A 19,737-nucleotide genomic window follows, 5' to 3' on the forward strand; every position below is an offset into this window, starting at 1 on the left:
TCTGGGCCTAAATCCATCGTCTTTTTGCACTCCACACCACCCTAGGTCAGACAATGGCTATATGCAAATCAGCCTTGACCCTGTGCCTCATGGGAACAGTCCAGCCTGAACTACCAAGCCATGTCTTTCTTAGACCGAAATCAAGCATCCAAGGACCGGTTTCTGGCTATCAGCCTTCTTCAGCCTGGATAGCTTGACTCCAGTGATGTGGAGAGCCTGGGACTCACGTCTGAGCATCCCCAGCCCATACTCAGACTTGAGTCCCAGGCTCTCCACTCCTGAGTTTAGGATTGCGGTCAGTCAACACCGCGTGCCTCTTGAGCCGCTACACCCACTCTCTGTGGGATACGGTCACTGACGTGCTGCCAGAATGCCCGGTGGAGGTCCAGGCTAAACTCGGCCAAGCCCTTGTGGAGGGTCGAGATGCGGCGCGTTATTCCATCCGGTGTGGGCTGGACGCTACTGACTCACTAGGCAGAGTGATGGCAACGACGGTGGCGATTCGTCACCACGCCTGGTTGAGGTCCGCCAACTTCTCGGCTGATGTCCAAAACACACATGCCGTCTGATGGCAGTCGCCTCTTTGGCGACAAGGCAGACCATGCGCTTGAGCACTTTAAGGACTCAAGGGCTACGACCAAGTCCTTGGGCCTCTCGGCCCGCACCAGCAAACGGCTGCTTTTCGCTCCTTTCGTTGCCAAGGAAGGGGTGCCCCCACACGTCCAGCCAGCTACGGGCCGCAGACTACCATCCAGCACGGTGGCGGACGTGGGAACCGCCGTGGCGGCAGTCGGGGACAACGGCGAGGCCAGTCCACACCTACCCCTGCAGCATCCGCCTCAAAACCTTCCTAGTCCGAGCTTTCAGGCCCATGTGACGCCAGTGGGGGCAGGGTTCGCCATCACCACCACCACTGGCGCACTGTCACATCGGACAGGTGGGTGCTGCAAATTGTCCGAAGGGGCTACTCCCTCCCCTTCGAGAAGTTCCCTCCAGCCATGCCAGCGCAGTACCACCGCGTGTCGGGGGATCACTTGAAACTTCTGCAGGAGGAAGTTACGGCCCTCTTGGACAAGGGGGCCATCGAGCGTGTTCCTGGGTCAGAAGTAGGGTGTGGTTGTTACTCCCACTACTTTCTGGTACCCAAGAAGGGCAAAGGGGGCCTACGCCCTATCTTGGACCTACGGAACGTCAATGGCTTCCTCCAGAAGGAGAAGTTCAAGATGCTGACATTGGCCCAGGTCTTAGCTGCCCTAGACCCTGGAGACTAGATGGTAGCGTTAGACTTGCTGAACGCCTATTTTCACCTCCCCGTACTGCCGGCCCACCGGCGTTACCTGCAGTTCACGGTAATCCACAAGCACTTTCAGTTTACTGTGCTCCCCTTCGGCCTTAGCAGCGCCCCATGGGTATTCACGAAAGTGATGGCGGTGGTCCCAGCTAATCGGCGCAGGTTAGGGGTTTCAGTCTTCCCCTACCTCGAAGACTGGTTGTTGAAGGCAGGCTCGTCCCAGACAGTCGTCAGCCACCTCCAGACAACGGCGGACCTCCTGCACCAGCTGGGATTTTCCATCAACGTGCCGAAGTCACACCTGTGCCCCTCTCAGAAGCTCCTCTTCATCGGAGCGGTCCTCGACTCGGCGCATCGGTTTATCCTCCCGAACAGCGGGTCCGGGATATTCATTCTCTGATTTCACTCTTTCAACCTTTATCCCGGGTCTTGGTCATGTTGACCCTGCGGCTTCTGGGGCTGATGGCCTCCTGCATCCTTCTGGTGCATCATTCCAGGTGGCGGATGCGGGCTCTGCAGTGGGACCTGAAGTTTCAGGGGCCCAGCATCAGGGCAACCTGTTCGACCATGTCATTATCCCGGAGGGCACTGCGAGACAACTGCAGTGGTGGCTCACGGACCGCGATTGGGTCAGCGGCAGATCCCTCTCCCTTCCCCAGCCGGAGCACGTAGTTGTAACAGACGCGTCCCTCCAGGGCTGTGGAGGCCAGATGGGAGAGGCAGAGATCAGAGGCCTCTTGTCTCCGGTGGAGTCCCAGCTCCATATCAACCTTTTTGAGCTGCGGGCGATTCGTCTAGCACTGAAGGCATTCCTCCCCTCTGTCCGGGGGAGTGTAGTGCAGGTGTTCACGGACAACACCACCGCCATGTGGTACTGCAACAAACAGGGCGGGGTGGGGTCGTAGACCCTCTGCCAGGAGGCTCTGCGCCTCTGACAGTGGCTGGCACATCAGGGCGTGACCTTGGTGGTTCAGCACCTGGCAGGTTCTCTGAACGCTCAGCCGAAGGTGCATGATGGATCACGAATGGCGTCTGAACTCTGACGTGGCGCAAGGCCTCTTTCTGCAGCGGGGAGAGCCTTGATTAGATCTATTCGCCACCGAAGAGAACGCGCAATGTCATCAGTTCTGCGCGTTTTAATTTCCAAGGCGGCACTTGCTCGGGGACGTCTTTCGTCGCGAGTGGAGTTGCGGTCTGTTGTACGCCTTTACCACTTCTGCCCAGAGTGCTGAAGAAAATCAAGCACGACCGGGCCCAGGTCATCCTTGTGGCTCCGGACTGGGCGCGAAGGTACTGGTATCCCGAGATACTCAGTATGTCAGTCGATCCCCCGATTTGTTTGCCTCTTCAGGAGGACCTTCTGTCGCAGCAGCAGGGGACGGTCCTCCACCCGAACCTGTCCAGTCTCCACCTCCATGCTTGGAGATTGAGCGGCGACAGTTGAGGCCATTTGACTTGCCTCCTGAAGTTTGTAATGTCATTCTGGCAGCCAGGCGTCCCTCCACAAAGTCTGTATACGCCTGTAGGTGGAACAGATTTTTGGCATGGTGCACAGCAAAGGCTGTGGATCTTTTCAATGCCCCTCTTTCTGAGGTTCTCCTACTCCTTCTTTCTCTTGCCCAGCAGGACTCTGCTCTGGGCTCTATCAAGGGCTACCTTTCTGCTCTTTCAGCCTTCTTAAGGCTACCTGATCAGCCTTCTTTGTTCAAGTCCCCCATTGTAAACAGATTCTTAAAGGGCATCACTCATATGTTCCCTTCTGTTCCTTTCGTGATTCCCCAGTGGGACTTGAACCTGGTTCTAACTTACTTGATGTGCGCTCCCTTTGAGCCGCTTCATAACTGTCCTCTACGTCTTCTTACACTTTTGACTGATTTCTTGGTTGCCATCACCTCTGCCAGGAGAGTGAGTGAGCTCCAGGCTCTTTCCTCTAAACCCTCTTTCCTTTCTGTCCATCCGGACAAGGTTGTGTTTCGTACAAAACCCTCTTTCCTGCCCAAGGTAGTCACAGCCTTCCACATCGGGCAGTCCATCACCTTGCCCACCTTCTTTCCGCCTCCGCATCCCTCAAAAGAGGAAGAGAGGCTCCACCGCCTGGACCCAAAATGTGCGCTCTCTTACTACCTGGATCGTACACTCCAGTTCCGGCTCGATGACCAACTCTTTGTTGGTTACGTGGGCGCTAAGAAAGGATGGGCGGTGCGCAAGCGGACCATCTCTCGGTGGATCGTGTTGTGCATCCAAGCGTGTTACTCCTTGGCTAAAAGAGAGCATCCTGTTGGGCTGAAGGCCCATTCCACTCGGGCCACAGTGACTACTACTGCCCTGGGCCGAGGAGTCCCCTTGCAGGACATTTGTCAGGCAGCAACGTGGGCCTCGCTGCACACGTTCGCAAGACACTACTGCCTGGACAGCCAAGTCCGGAGGGATGGCTTCTTTGGCCGTTCCTTCGTCCAGGACTTTCTGGTATGACTATTGGTTCGCAGACCCACCACCGGGGTTGGTATTGCTGGGGTATCTATTGTAAGGTAAGGAATCTATAACTAACGTGTCTCTTTCAGATGCACAATTTACTACTTTTGTATCGGTATATCTGTAAGAGACATTAGTTAGTGATAGATTCCTTACCGACCCACCCATCCTCCCCGTTCTGAGAACCGATATCTAGGGTTAAGATCATCCCCTTTCAGGGCCCTAGTTTCATTGCACCAGTGTTGGTTTTTATCATGGCTCTGCGTTTCTGGCGCGGAAAGCTGTGTATAAGAACTGACGATAGCGCGTGGAGGCGGCGTCTAAGTACTCCTCGACGACGTCATCACAGCGCGGACTGGCGCGGAGCCGCGGACGACGCCTACCGACGCGCATGGGTACTGATATGCAAACATTTCCGGATCCAGTCTGACGCCTGGGGATATTCTAAGGTAAGGAATCTATCACTAACTAATGTCTCTTACAGATATATCGTTACACAAGTAGTAACTTGTGCGTCACTGCTGGCATGGATGACACCACTGACACCACCTACCAGCGCTCAAGGGGGATTGCTCTTTTTCTGCTCATATCCAACAGGTCTCGGCGGGGTGCCTAAATAAACAACGAAATCTCCGAAAGTTCCTGTATCTACTGCCAGAAGATTGCCTTAAATTAGTTTGTCCATGCCACTGTAACATCTAGGCTGGACTACGCTAACGGCCTCTACCTCAGTCTGCCGAAGCATGCAATCCAGCAACTACAGATGGTGCAGAATGCGGCTGCGAGGCTGATTAAACATATTCCGTTCAGGCATCCTTTCTCTCCGCATCTGCGCAATCTTCACTGGTTACCTGTGGCAAGCAGGTTTGAATTTAAGGCCTTGACCTATCGGGCACTTCAGGGAAAGTGCCATAATTATCTTAAATTAAGATTCCCCCCATTATATGCAGGCGTGGTCCCTTCGCTCAAATACTCTGAATTTGCTCTCTGTCCCCCGATTCGCGAAGGCTCATCTTGGGGGGGCAGGGGGGGGGGGGAGCTTTTTCGGCTAGAACAGCTAAATTGTGGAATGCCCTACCGCTTTGTTATGTTGTTATGTTATGTTATGTTATGTTATGTTATGTTATGTTAGCCGGATTTGTAGAGTGCACAGATGCCCCAGCAAAGGGGCGTCCTGGCGCTGACAGAACAGAAAACCGGGCAAAAGCAATAACAGGAGCCCAAAACACAACAGCACTAGGGGTCTAAGGGAAAAAGGAAAGTTTTAACAGCCTTCCTGAACGACAAGAGTCCGTCAATCGCACGGATACGGATATGGACAGGAAGGGAGTTCCATAACTTGGCAGCAAGCACTCTAAAAGAGCGGCCGCCAATCCTAGACCTCTTGAAACGCGATACTATATCCAAGTGAAGACCAGAGGACCTCCGAGACCGTGATGGAACATATAAGAGATGAGGAGCTTCAAAATCTGAGGAGAAGAGTGTTTCAGGATTTTGAAAGAAAGACAAAGAGACTTGAACTTAATTCTCTGAGCAACAGGAAGCCAGTGGAGCTTGTGAATAATTTTTTTTGCTGAACAGAATCTTGGTAAGCCAACCAGAGCCCTGGCGGCAGCGTTCTGAAAACGTTGGAGTCTAGAGAGTTCAGCCTGATTTAGCTCCCAATAGAAGAAAACTGGCGTAATCTAACTTCGACAGAATCATAGCTTGTACAATAAAAGAATTTAAAAATGGATCTGAGCTTACGCAAGGTCCCGAAACACATGGCAGCAACCTTTTTAGTGTGGGTGGTAAAGCTGAGTTTAGAGCCGAACCAGACCCCTAGATTTTTAACCTCAGTAACAGAGATAGAAGATAGGAGTAGGACCGAGCTCTGATGGCCACCATTCACTTTCCATTCGCAATGCAAACTCAGAGCCCTGCTGTAGGAAACAGCTAAAGACGTGGCTTTTTAATCATTAATCTCTTTTTATGGTGTTTTTAACCACTCCATTTATTTTGCTGCTCACTAAGCGCCGGAACACCACCTTGTGATGTAGCTGTTTGCGCTATATAAAACTCAATATCATTATTATTATTATTTCTAAAAACAATTCCGATCCACTCTGATGCCTGAGGAATATTCGTAGGTGAGGCATCTGCATTTGAATCGTCTGTTCGAGGCATATGGGCTGCAGATGGTACATTATGAATAAATCGCTATCTGGTGTTGGGCTCGGATGATTGCACTTGTTTTTCTCTTGGAGAGTCTTTTGTAGATTCGTGACTCCTCCTTTGGTTGCTAGTGCGTATGGGCATCGGCTCCATCCTTAGATTGTTTTTTTCCGCCATCGGGTTCGGATGAGGATCGAAGCGCTCCAGATCGACTTCGGGAAGAAGTGATATTTCGGCGCGTATTCCCTTTCCAATTCGACGGTATTATCGAACGCGATTTCATTTCCATTCCGACGCGTTTCGACTCCAACATCAAAGAAAAACTGTAGTCTATGTCGACGAACGAGAGGCCTTTCTCGACGTAGTCAAGCCCGGAGTCCATGGAAAGGACTCCATTTAAGAAATGTCCAACGTGTGGTGCTAAGTTCCCACACAAGGACCTACACGAGGTGTGCAATCTCTGTCTATCACCTGAACACGAATACAGGGACTGCGAAGCCTGCGCAGCATTCTCCTCCAAGTCTACAATTAGAAACCTTCGAGCTCGAAGACACGAGGTTTCGAGAATGCAGTCGGAGGCAATCCCGGAGCTGTTCGAAGACGAGCACCTCGAAGAAGAAGAGGAACATGAAGAACAGTCGGGGTCGGAAGTGGACGAGTCGGATGTCGAGGAATTCGACGTTCAACAAACCGTGAGTGACGACGTCCCCTTACCAAAAAAACGACCCCGTGCGGTAACGACCCCGCCTTCGAGCCCGGTCAAACCGCTGAAGAAAGTTTCCGACGCCCCGCCTTCGGGCCCGGCAACGAAACCGAAACAGAAACCGAAACTCTCGGTTTCCCACCATGTCGGATCCGAGAAACGGTCGACATCGACTTCGACACCGAAGCTCCATGCAAGGGAAAGCTCGGCATCGAAACATTCCATGTCGAAACCGAAACATGTTTCGTCGTCGAAGACTCACTCGAAACCGAAAAAATCGGAATCGAGCAGATCCTCGGTTCCGAAAACACCGAACATTGACGATCGGAAGCAAAGGCACCTTTCGGAACCAAAAACTTGGGTACCGACACAGGAGCAGCAAACAGATCCAAAACAAGACATTGTTTATCGATCCACAAACTGGCAAAGTAGTGACAAAATCACCAAAAAAGAGGAAGAATGAACAGCTAGATGACAAAGCTATTCCTAATAAGAAGAGAACAATGGGGACAAATACAACTCCTCCTCCTCCTCCTTCTCCTCGGCCTAGAGCCACACCCTCTTCTCCTATTCCTCACACTATGCCAACTATTCCTCCACCTTCTACACCAAGACCATCTACACCTCAGACAGATGTAGACAGTGATACAGGGGAGGGAGAACCTCATGGGGATGATGACACTATCCCAGATGAGGAAGACCCATGGGAACATTATGATGCAGGGTCAGATGATGACAACGACCCACAGTTATATCCTTCAAAACCTTCACCACCTGATGATAACACAGGTTTTGTACAGCTGATTAATAGAGCAGCAAAATATCATAAGGTAGATCTACATACAGAACCTCAAGTAGAGGATTTCCTATTAGAAACACTACCTACTGCACAAAGAACATCAGGCACTCTACCTATGCTGAAGGGTTTTCTCAGTCACACAGCAGACATATTTAAAGACCCAGTGAGGGCTAGGGTGTTAAACCCAAGAATTGATAAAAAATATAAGGCCGCTCCAAAGGACCCGATATTTATCAAGGGACAGGTACCTCTGGACTCGCTTGTAGTTACAAACGCTTGTAAAAGAGCGAACTCATTATCTACAGGAGAAGCCCCTCCACCTGATAAGGAGTCAAAATTAATGGATGCATCAGGCAAAAGAGTAGCATCACAAGCGGCAAACAGCTGGCGCATAGCAAATACACAAGCGCTACTTGCACGCTATGATAGGGCGCATTATGATGAGTTAGAAAAGCTCATCACACATCTCCCTAAGGAACATCAAAAAAGAGCAGATCAGCTTATACAGGAAGGAAAGATAATAACCAATACTTCCATTAAGTACGCCTTAGACGCGGCAGACACTGCAGCAAGATCCATCAACACCAGTATCATGATAAGAAGACATGCATGGCTTAGGGTCTCAGGGTTCAAACAAGAGGTACAAACATCTTTATTGAACCAACCTTTTGATCAAAAGACACTTTTCGGCTCCGGTACAGATGAGACTTTAGAAAAGATGAAAAAGGACACAGAAACGGCTAAGTCAATGGGGGCATTACAACAGCCAACCCAAAGGGGTTCCATTCGTAGATCCACCTATAGAGGGGGCTCAAAAAGTACAGGAACAAGTCAGCAATCTACCTCTTTTACACCAACATCACCCAGAGGTAATTCAAGAGGCAGTTACAGAGGTAACAACAACAAGGGTAGAGGTTGCAGGAATAATAACAGCCGCAACTCTCCAACCCCAAAACAGTGACTTAAAACAACTTCCCCCAGACCACATAACACCGGTCGTGGGACGTCTATCACAGTTCCTACCTGTCTGGGAAAACATCACATCAGACAAGTGGGTGAGACAAATTATCCAACATGGTTATTGCCTAGAACTCGCAGCTACCCCACCAAACATCCCCCCCAGACAGCGTCCAATGAGTCAAGACCATCTGACATTGTTAAAACAAGAAGTACTATCACTGTTACAAAAGCATGCCATAGAGAAGGTTCCAAAACATCAACAAGGGACAGGAGTATACTCTCTACACTTCCTAATCCCCAAAAAAGACGGGTCTCTAAGGCCAATCTTACACCTCAGACCTCTCAATGCATACATAAACTCGGAACATTTCCACATGGTCACGCTCCAACAAGTTCCTCCTTTACTGAAGAAAGGGGACTTTCTTTCTACACTGGATCTAAAAGACGCTTACTTTCACATCCCAATTCACAAAGCCCACAGGAAATACCTAAGGTTTGTAGTAGAAGGACAACATTATCAGTTCAAAGTCCTTCCGTTTGGGGTCACAACGGCCCCAAGGGTGTTCACAAAATGCCTAGCAGTGGTTGCAGCACACCTAAGAAGACAACAAATACATGTCTTCCCTTACTTGGACGATTGGCTAATAAAGGCCAAGTCACAAGAAGAATGTCTTCACAACAGACAGAAGACCATTCAATTGCTGCACCACCTAGGGTTTACGGTGAACTACAAAAAATCCCACCTACAACCAAACAAGATTCAACAATACCATGGGGCTACTAAAGACACAGAAAGAGCCAAAGTATACCCCAATCCAATCAGGATACAGACAATGGTCACGCTAATACAAAGATTTCAACCACAACACTCACTACCAGCACGAGTGTTTATGCAGCTGTTAGGAATGAGGTCCTCCTGCATACTGCTAATACCATATGCCAGACTACAAATGCGTCCACTATAGGAGTGTCTAGCGACACAGTGGAATCCGGCTCAAGGTCAGATTACAGATCTGGTGTTGGTAGACCACCGTGCGCATCGCTCTCTGAAGTGGTGGAACACAACAAATATTTCCAAGGGACGGTCGTTCCTAGAACCGATTCCACAAGTGATACTGACAGCGGACGCATCGCTCACCGGATGGGGAGCACACATGGACAAATACACAGTGCAGGGGAAATGGAGTGTGCAGCAAAAGAGACTGCATATCATTTACTTGGAACTACTAGCAGTATTTCTAGCATTAAAAGCTTTCCAAATGCAAATAACCAACAAGGCAGTCCTGATCAGAACAGACAACATGACTGCAATGTATTATATTCAAAAACAAGGGGGGGACACACTCTCTCCAACTATCCAAACTAGCACAGGACATTTGGAGATGGGCCATTCCTCAAAAGATCTATCTGTTAGCAGAACACCTACCGGGAGTTCAAAACCAGATAGCAGACATCCTAAGCAGAGAGTCAGAACAAGTACACGAATGGGAACTGCATGACCAGATACTGCAGCCATTCTTCCAAAGATGGGGACAACCAGAGATAGATCTGTTTGCCACTCAGCAGAACGCAAAATGCCAAAACTTCGCATCCAGGTACCCACACCACCGGTCCCAGGGCAATGCACTATGGATAAATTGGTCCAACAAATTTGCTTACGCTTTTCCCCCTCTCCCACTTATTCCATTAGTGGTTCGGAAACTGCAACAGCATTTAATGACAATGATGCTAGTAGCACACATGTGGGCAAGACAGCCGTGGTTCACCACGCTACTGCAACTCTCACAGGTGCCACATCAAAAGCTGAGATTATTACCCATGCACCTTACACAGAACCATGGAGAAATAATGCACCCAGATCCCAAACAATTGAACCTAGCTATCTGGCTCCTGAGGTCATAGAGTTTGGATACTTAGATTTACCTCCAGACTGTATGGAAATCATTAAACAAGCAAGACGTCCTACCACCAGAGCATGCTATGCAGCAAAATGGAAAAGGTTTGCTGTATACTGTAACAGTAATCACATCAACCCTCTGGACGCATCCACTAAACAGATTATTTGCTATTTACTACACTTGCAGCAATGTAACTTAGCATATACCTCTATCAGAGTTCATCTCGCAGCTATAGTGGCGCACCTACAAAACAGACAACATCTTTCCCTGTTTAAAGTATCAGCAATTAAAGCTTTCATGGAAGGACTCAAGAGTCATTCCACCAAGACTGCCACCTTCCCCAGTCTGGAATCTCAACATAGTACTTACCAGACTAATGGGACCACCCTTTGAACCTATGCATAGGTGTGAAATACAATTCCTCACATGGAAGGTGGCCTTTCTCATAGCTATCACTTCACTCAGAAGAGTAAGTGAATTGCAAGCGTTTACAATTCAAGAACCATTCATGCAGTTACACCAAAACAAAGTGGTTCTTAGAACAAACCCAAAATTCTTGCCTAAAGTAATTTCAGCATTCCACATCAATCAGTCAGTGGAACTACCGGTCTTCTTTCCAAAACCACATACGGTAGCGGAAAGGGCCCTACATACATTGGATGTCAGAAGGGCAATATTGTACTATATAGAAAGAACACAAACTTTCAGAAAGACAAAACAGCTATTTGTGGCGTTTTCTCCTACACATAAGGGCAATCCCATCTCTAAAGCAGGCATTGCCAGATGGATTGTAAAATGTATACAAATATGCTACTTAAAAGCAAAGAGGACATTAACTGTTCCTCCTAGAGCTCACTCTACACGTAAACTAGGAGCATCTACGGCATTCTTGGGAAACATTCCACTAGATGACATATGCAAAGCGGCTACCTGGGTTACACCGCATACCTTCACAAAACACTATTGTGTAGATGTGCACACAACACAACAAGCTAGAGTGGGTCAAGCTGTATTAAGGACTTTATTTCAGACTGTTGCAACAGACACGGGTGACCACCGCTAGGGAGAGAACTGCTGTATAGTCTATTCATAATGTACCATCTGCAGCCCATATGCCTCGAACAGAATATGCTACTTACCAGTATGCATCTGTTCTTGGCATAGAGGGCTGCAGAGTGGTACATGCCCTCCCAGCCTCCCCGGAAACCTGTGTCTGTTCCAACACTATCTTATTTAGATACACTTACATGGGCATTTCTATCTGTATTCTATCATACTACTCCATCTAAACCTACTATGGCAAAACAATCTAAGGATGGAGCCGATGCCCATGCGCACTAGCAACCAAAGGAGGAGTCACGAATCTACAAAAGACTCTCTAAGAGAAAAACAAGTGCAATCATCCGAGCCCAACACCAGATGGCGATCTATTCATAATGTACCACTCTGCAGCCCTCTATGCCAAGAACAGATGCATACTGGTAAGTAGCATATTCCTTACTAGATTAAGTATTACAGAAGATACGTTACTTGTTCTTTGTCTCTAAACTCTCGCTTCCGTCTCCACCTCTAAGCGTTCCTGTTTGTTTTGTTTTTGAAAGCACTACTGCAGTTTGATCCAGCCTTGAGATACAGTGCAGAGCACTGGCCTTTGACAGTTATAGGCTTCAGCTGTTTCGCGGAACAAAGAAAGGCATGGAGACCTTGCCTCCATAAAAACATGCACATGACAACTATGGATCTGCATATACCTTATGTAATTTCCTGAATGCATGATTCTCTCTCCTATTTGAGGGTGCAGTACAAATATGCCAAGCTAAGTGCTTCTAATACAGGAATGTTTTCAGATGCTACATTATTAAAAGTGACATTAAATAGTTATTGCAAGGCTCCTATTAGTAGCTTATTGTAAAGTCATAGGTTAATTGCAACCTGTGTGCTTTGTGAAGCAAATCATAAATGATAAAGGTGTCAAGAGATTAATACAGAATATGGGAACATGATGGCAAGAGGAGGTGCAACCACAATTACTGGAAATGTGTTTAAGATTAAAGGCCACATGTACAAAGGTAATAACTTGCAATTACCAAATAGCAAATGTTTTAGATTTGCTATTTGGTAATTGCAAACACCAATGTACAAATGTCGTGATTCACAGTGGATCGCAAATAGATCCTAATGAGATAGGTCTCAGTGTGCAACCCATTGGGAATCACTAAAATCACAGTGTCAACAGACCATTAAATATCTGTGATTGCTTTTAAATAAAGCAGTCTTTATTTTTTTTTAATGCACCCTGTTTTCTTGAAAGGAAAACGAGTTACGTTTAGAAAAAAAACATGAAAAGTTTTCTTGTAATTTTTTAGGAGTAAGCAGAGGTTCGTAGGATTACTACCTGCTCTTAAATTTTTTTTTACAAACATTCCCAAAGGGGAAGAGGGTCCCTTGGGGACTCCTTCCTTTTTACGAATGGTTACCACCTACTTGAAGTAGGTTGTAAAATGCTAATGTTTTGCTAATGCAATTCTGTCGCAAAACATTCACACAAACCACTGCTATTCGGTATTGAAAAGGGAAGCCTTAAACACACCCCTTATTAATACTAAATCGCAAACCCAATTTGCAATTCGGTAATAGATTACTGAATTGTAAATAGGGCTTTGTACATTTAAAAAAAATCCTTTTTTTTGTTCGCAAACAGGCAGATTCTGCGAATCGGCTCGTTTACGACCACTAAAAGCCTTTGTACATGTGGCCTCCAATCTTTTTTTTTTTAAACTGGAATTTGAAAATAACAAACTCCTACAAGTAAGTATATGTAACTGTAAACATGCTTGAGAGGTCCCTGACAATCCTTTTGAGTCCTAACAGCTAGATTCCATAGGCTAGCTAAAGGCACATTCATTGAGTGCATACAATGTTAGTTTTAAATTCTTTTTAATGATTCATAACTGACACCGCTCTGACTTCTGCCGTTTGAATGCAAAAAAGTTAAAGCTATTGGACCCTCTCTTTTTTGTACGGTGGTAAGCACTATGTGACTTGTGTCTGTAAGTTCAAGTGTGTATTTGTATAACTCTTGCGTTTTGTCTTCATTACAGGCCGTTTGATGCAAAAAATCCTTTCCTAGCCATTGTTACAGTGAATCGTAAGCTGAACGAGGGAGGTGAACGACACCTAATGCATCTGGAGCTTGATATAACTGGTTCCAAAATCAGGTAATGAAATTCCTGAATTGTACTCTGTGATAGGGTTCTGTGTATAAAGTGTGGCTAAAGGAGTTTTATGTCCCGGAGAGTGAAGACGTTTTGAAAATAGTTGATTCTGCATCATTGAATCTTTGGTAATATTCATAATCTTGTAATATCCGTGCAACTAGCTTTTATGAAGATGAAAAAGCCCTAGTTTGTCACTGTAAGGGAGCACACAGCCCTACTGTGCCTTACAGTGTTACATACATTTTTGCTCTGGGGTAGAAGGTTCTCTGAATGGCAGCCCTCTTTTGGCTTTGTTTAATTTCAGAACATTTCTGAAGCAGATTCGTTGGCATCACTCCACACCCTCAGACATCTTTCATCTTGTATCTATTTGTGATGGAGGAGATTTTGCTTCTATTGGGGCAGCTAGAAGTTCTATAAAGATGGTAATTTGATATTTTATTAGCTTGTCTTTTAATCTCTCTCATAATGGACGTACATCTGTCAGGAATTATCGTGTAGGAGAACAAGGTACAGCGCTTGCAACTGTGCTGTCAGCTACGGTAATGCAAATGGCCTTCTGCCAGGAGCACTGCTTGCTTTGTCTTGGAATACCAGCTGATCCTTGTTTTTGAAAATGTTGAAATACTTTAATATCTCCTGGGGGCCTTGAGAACTAAGGCCCCACCCTGAAGAGCTTCCACAGAGATTTGCTAGAAGTCAAGGCACACTTGGCCGTCAAGCTCAAGCTTGATGATCTCAATTTTCGTCTTTGAGGACTTAACTGCAGAGGCACCACTGGCCGCCTATTTTGTGTTGGATGTTAGTCATTTGAGTTCAGAAGCTCTGGGGCAAACCTGGTCACCAACAAAGAACTCCGTTACACTTAGAACCTGTACCAGATGGTTCTGTCATAGTTTACCTCCTTAGGTTCAGAAATCACTACAAGACAGGAGCACCAACATAGAGAAACAACAGATTCAGCCCTTCAGAGTCCTGAGATCTAGAGGGAGACTGTGCTCCAGACAAAAAGACTGATATTATCATCATCATCCTCAATCCAAAGGGAAATCACAATCCAGATAAAGCAGAATACTCAGGCACGCCATGCTGGCAGGCAAGAACTTACTTACATACAACACTGTTATACTAGAGCGTATTACCACGGGATTTTGTGACCACTTTCAGTGAAGTGAGAGACAGAGTTGCCATGAAGACTGAAAGAAATGCTCCTGGCTATACAATCAACATGACTTATCTTTGAGGACCTAAGGTTTGGTCAATAAGGCTTTGTGGTTCAAGTGATAGAGGGTATATTTGAACCTATGTTTGAACCTAATTTTGAAACTAATCCCCCCTCAGCCTTTGACAGAACAATGTATGGCAAGAGAAGAGATTTAGCTGTCCTGAGCATGACTCTCCTCCCTCACTCCATTTTTAGGTTGAGGACCGTCGCACTGCGAAGCAGTGGGCGGAGTCCGAAGAAATTATGTTTTCAGGTTAGGGGGGCTTGAACCCGCCCCTCTCCTCCATTGGCTGGCTCCCTAAATGGAGGCCAGCCATTGGAGGAGAGGGGCGTCACTCCATTCAAGGCCCGTCTCTTTCGGATGCAGGGGCGTGTTTTTTGCGTTGTTTCGCCCTGTGACGTCATCCGTCACTCAGAACGCAAAAAACACGCCCCGAATCTGAAATTTTCGGAGCTTTGTGGCCGCCATTTTGCTGCTCGGTAAAAACAGGAGAGCAGCGTCTACCGAGGACATGCAGGGTAGCAGCATGACACTGTCCTTGGTTATCCTTGCTTACTGCCTCTCCTTCGCAGACATGGCTCCCGCTTCTCACGGCTCGCCTTTCCGTCCGCTGTCGCCGGCGCTTCAGACGGGCTGACTCGGAGTCAGAGAGATCCTTTGGCTAGCTGTGCTCTGTGTGCGGATGTATCTATCATTCCCAAGAACCACCTACGGCGTGTGCTGCATCCAGCTTTTTTCCGCCCATCGCAGCAAATGAAGGACCCCGCGCTGTCAGAGGAGGAAATGCAAAAATGGCAATGGATTACACACGAAACACATGCAGAACTGGCGTCCTCTCCTCTCAACTGTTCCTCGTTGTGCTCGTGTCCCCACCCCGCTGTTTCTCGTTGTGCTCGTGTGTCCCCCCAACCCGCTGTTGTAAATCCCAGCCTACCTTTTTTGTTTTTGGAAAAAAGTACTTTTAAGGTCACAGGTGTACTTAACACCACACAAATCAATGACAAATACAGTGATGCCCCCGATCTCAACTCACTGTGGGGGCTAAAACCTGTCCCTCCTCTTCATGTTACTGTCACCCGGGACACCCTGTCTAAGATTGTCCCCAGCCAGCTTTGGTAGAGCACGAATAAGGCTCGGGTGCAAATTACGTTTCCCACAAATAAAATGTGCAGTCAGTTCGTTGTCCACTCTAGTTCTTACCCGTCGCTTGATTGAACAGAAAAACAGTCTTTAGTCCTCGCACTCACCTCAGTGTTTTCGGAGAGGCTTCTGACCGCAGATGGTGGCCGGTGGTATTCATGTGCTGCCTCAGCAATGGACACAATGGACGTCATGCAAAGCTCGTGTCTTCACTGAGCGTAGCTGCCTTGGACTGTCAGGATGGTACTCAGTGGCTTCTGTTGCTACAAGGCTGGCTTCCTCAGGAGTCGCAGCCCGCTTCCGAGCCAACGAAGACACAAGGTAACGCAGCTGCAGCCTGACCCAGGCCGGTGCACATAGCAAGGCAGTTGGAGCCCCAGCCTGGGCCGACACAAACAGCAGGTAGCGCTGCCCCTCCCCGGGCCAATACACAGGGCAAGGCAGATTCAACCCACCTTAAGCCAATGCACATGGCAGGCAGTTAAAGCCAGATACAGACCAATAAACAAGGCAAGGTACATGCTTGCTGCGTTGGGCGAATGTACAGATATATGTACTCTTCCATGGTTCTCACGGGGAGCCGAGCTGTGCTTGCTTCCCTGCCCCCTGGCTGTGCTTGCTTCCCTGCCCCCTGGCTGTGCTTGCTTCCCTGCCCCCTGGCTGTGCTTGCTTCCCTGCCCCCTGGCTGTGCTTGCTTCCCTGCCCCCTGGCTGTGCTTGCTTCCCTGCCCCCTGGCTGTGCTTGCTTCCCTGCCCCCTGGCTGTGCCTGCTTCCCTGCCCCCTGGCTGTGCTTGCTTCCCTGCCCCCTGGCTGTGCTTGCTTCCCTGCCCCCTGGCTGTGCTTGCTTCCCTGCCCCCTGGCTGTGCTTGCTTCCCTGCCCCCTGGCTGTGCTTGCTTCCCTGCCCCCTGACTGTGCTTGCTTCCCTGGCTGTGCCTACTCCCCTGCCCCCTGACTGTGCCTGCTCCCCTGCCCCTGGCTGTTCCTGCTCCCCTGCCCCTGGCTGTGCCTGCTCCCCTACCCCCTCTCTGTGCTTGCTTCCCTACCCCCTCTCTGTGCTTGCTTCCCTGCCCCCTCTCTGTGCTTGCTTCCCTGCCCCCTCTCTGTACTAAGCCTTTACAACAGTTGAGACTTAATAAATGTACCACATTGTTGCAGACAGCCACAAAGCAAGACATGCAGGAAATCTTAGGATGATACTGTGTTCTGTATTCTGATCATCACTGCCTCCAAAGCTCTCGCTTTCATTAGTAGATAAGAGGGGGGTTCGATATTTGGAATACTACTGTGGTTTCTCACTTTATCTGCAAATCTGTATCTCTCTAGATAAATGATGGTTTCTTGTCATTCTTCTAAGAGTTCTTGAAAGGAGCACGGCTTTAAAAACACTTTAATAACCTATTTCTGCTACTGAAAGATATATATATATATAGATATATAGATGGATAGATAGGTGGATGGATAGGTGGATGGATAGGTGGATGGATGGATGGATAGGTGGATGGATGGATGGATAGATGGATGGATAGATGGATGGATAGGTGGATGGATGGATGGATGGATGGATGGATGGATGGATGGATGGATGGATGGATGGATGGATGGATGGATGGATGGATGGATAGGTGGATGGATGGATAGGTGGATGGATGGATAGGTGGATGGATGGATAGGTGGATGGATGGATAGGTGGATGGATGGATAGGTGGATGGATGGATAGGTGGATGGATGGATAGGTGGATGGATGGATAGGTGGATGGATGGATAGGTGGATGGATGGATAGGTGGATGGGTGGATAGGTGGATGGGTGGATAGGTGGATAGGTGGATGGGTGGATAGGTGGATGGGTGGATAGGTGGATGGGTGGATAGGTGGATGGGTGGATAGGTGGATAGGTGGATGGGTGGATAGGTGGATGGGTGGATGGATGGATGGATGGATGGATATTGTATATACATATGATTGTTTTTCATACTTGGAATTTTTACCCTCTTAGTCAAAATAGTGGAGATAAGAGGCTTCATGCTGCATTCAGGTCCATATCATTGCTGACTGCATGGATCTGATGGGTATTTCTTATTTTGATTCTTTCTGTTTCCAAAACCTACACTGTAAAATAGATGGTGCAGTGGGTATGTGTTATTACACCATTACAGAAAAGGTGGTGACTTAAGAGTCAGCTTCCACAGTATCATTAAAGAGTGGAGTGTAATGTTAGTTAACTGAGGTTTAATTTCAAACAAAAATATAAACTGCTTATTATTCCTGATTGAGTTGTGGGAGTTCCTTGTATTGATTTTCTCTGATTGCTCTTTCTACTCTTTTTTGGTAAAGCGATCATATGTAGAGTAATAAACATAAAAGTTATTTTTCAACTATGCATTTTTTTAACCTGTGACCAAAACTGACTTGAATGCAGCAGTGAAAGCTGGGAGAGATGCCTTCTGGCTGATGGAAATGTGTATTAAGGGTGAATTTCTAATAGCAAACTGAGGGTTGAGGCAATAGCAGTACGCACCTGTCAATGTGATGTAAAGGAAGTGAATAGTGGTGCAGATAACCAAGGAGTTCACCCCTCTCTACTCCTGAACCTGGAAAATAATTCCAAAGCAAACATAAATCACAATAGGGTTCCGCACTCAACAATGTATCATATAAGAATCAAAAGTAGAAGACAGTCTTTATGTGCACATTTGAAGGACTTCCAATTCACTGTTGTTTCTTTTTCAAAGCGTTCTTTATTGGACTTTCTTTTTTGTCATGATAAGTCGATCACATAAAATCCAGTAGCCAACGCGATTCGTCCTAAAGGGACTTCTTCAGGGCTCCTGTAATGACCGTATTTTTATACCAAGTTATCAGTTCATCAGTTATAGCACATCCAGCCACCACGTACCACCACCCTTCTCGAGACCTATAAGACAGAGCATCTAAAATATCTACCTTAGAATAGGGAAAATAGCAATAAACAAGCTTGCACAGTTAGAAATACTACTTGAATCTGGGGAAATCCACACTGCCTCATGTTTATCTCATGTAATGTAATGTAATGTAATGTAAGATCACACTTATATAGCGCTACTACCGCTCCAGGGAGCATCTTGGTGCTCAACACCCAACCCCGCTGGAAAAGGTTGGTGTACTGAAGGCAACTTCGAACGCATTACAAGCTTTACACCAGTGCCCTACAGGCCGCATCAGTGAGGGAGAAGATCCATGTCTTCAAAGATTTCCTGAAATGACTCTCCTTAGCTAGGAGCCGAAGCTGAGGTGGCAATTTGTTCCAAGCTCTAGAGCCTAATACAAAGAGATATTTCCCCCCTTTAGTGACCAATCTAAATCTGGGAGTTACCAAGAGATTTTGATTAGCAGACCTCAAACAGCGTGCTGGCAGATAGCGTTTGAAGCCATTAGACAAATATCTCGGTCCTTGTAACTGGAAGGCTCTAAAGGTAATAACAAGGACCTTAAATAGGACACGCTTATGGATGGGTAGCCAATGTAGGGTCTTAAGCGCAGCCGAAGCAGATGACCTTCTTGGCCAGCGAAGTACCAGATGGGCAGCAGCATGCTGGACTATCTGCAGCCTGTGGAGCACTGCTTTGTTGATACCTGCATACAGGCTGTTGCAATAGTCCAGTCTAGATGTTATCAATGCTACTGCCACTATTTTCCTGGCTGCAAGAGGAAGTAGGTCAAAGAACTTCCTAAGTGATTTAATAATATGGAAGCAGGTGCTGCCACACCTACCGCTTGCTGCTTAAATGATAATTGGTCATCAAACTTGATGCCCAGGGTTCGCGCAGAGGAAATAGTATTAGGAGGAGCTTCAGCATCCTCAGGCCACCATTGTTTAGGGGGAAACAGATTTTGAGA

General features: G+C 47.4%; 1 protein-coding gene across 4 annotated transcripts in view; it reads left to right on the top strand.

The window, feature by feature from the left end:
• POR (cytochrome p450 oxidoreductase) overlaps positions 1-19,737 on the top strand; it is a 532,686-nt gene that overhangs the window by 388,314 nt on the left and 124,635 nt on the right. For all 4 annotated transcript variants that reach the window (XM_086954766.1, XM_086954764.1, XM_086954765.1 and 1 more), the window contains one exon: positions 13,379-13,495. In XM_086954766.1, coding sequence (XP_086810892.1) covers positions 13,379-13,495 — 117 coding nt within the window. The remainder of the gene's footprint in view (positions 1-13,378; positions 13,496-19,737) is intronic.

The sequence above is a fragment of the Lissotriton vulgaris genome, chromosome 2_1 (genome assembly GCF_964263255.1).
Source record: "Lissotriton vulgaris chromosome 2_1, aLisVul1.2, whole genome shotgun sequence".
Lineage (NCBI taxonomy): Eukaryota > Metazoa > Chordata > Amphibia > Caudata > Salamandridae > Lissotriton > Lissotriton vulgaris.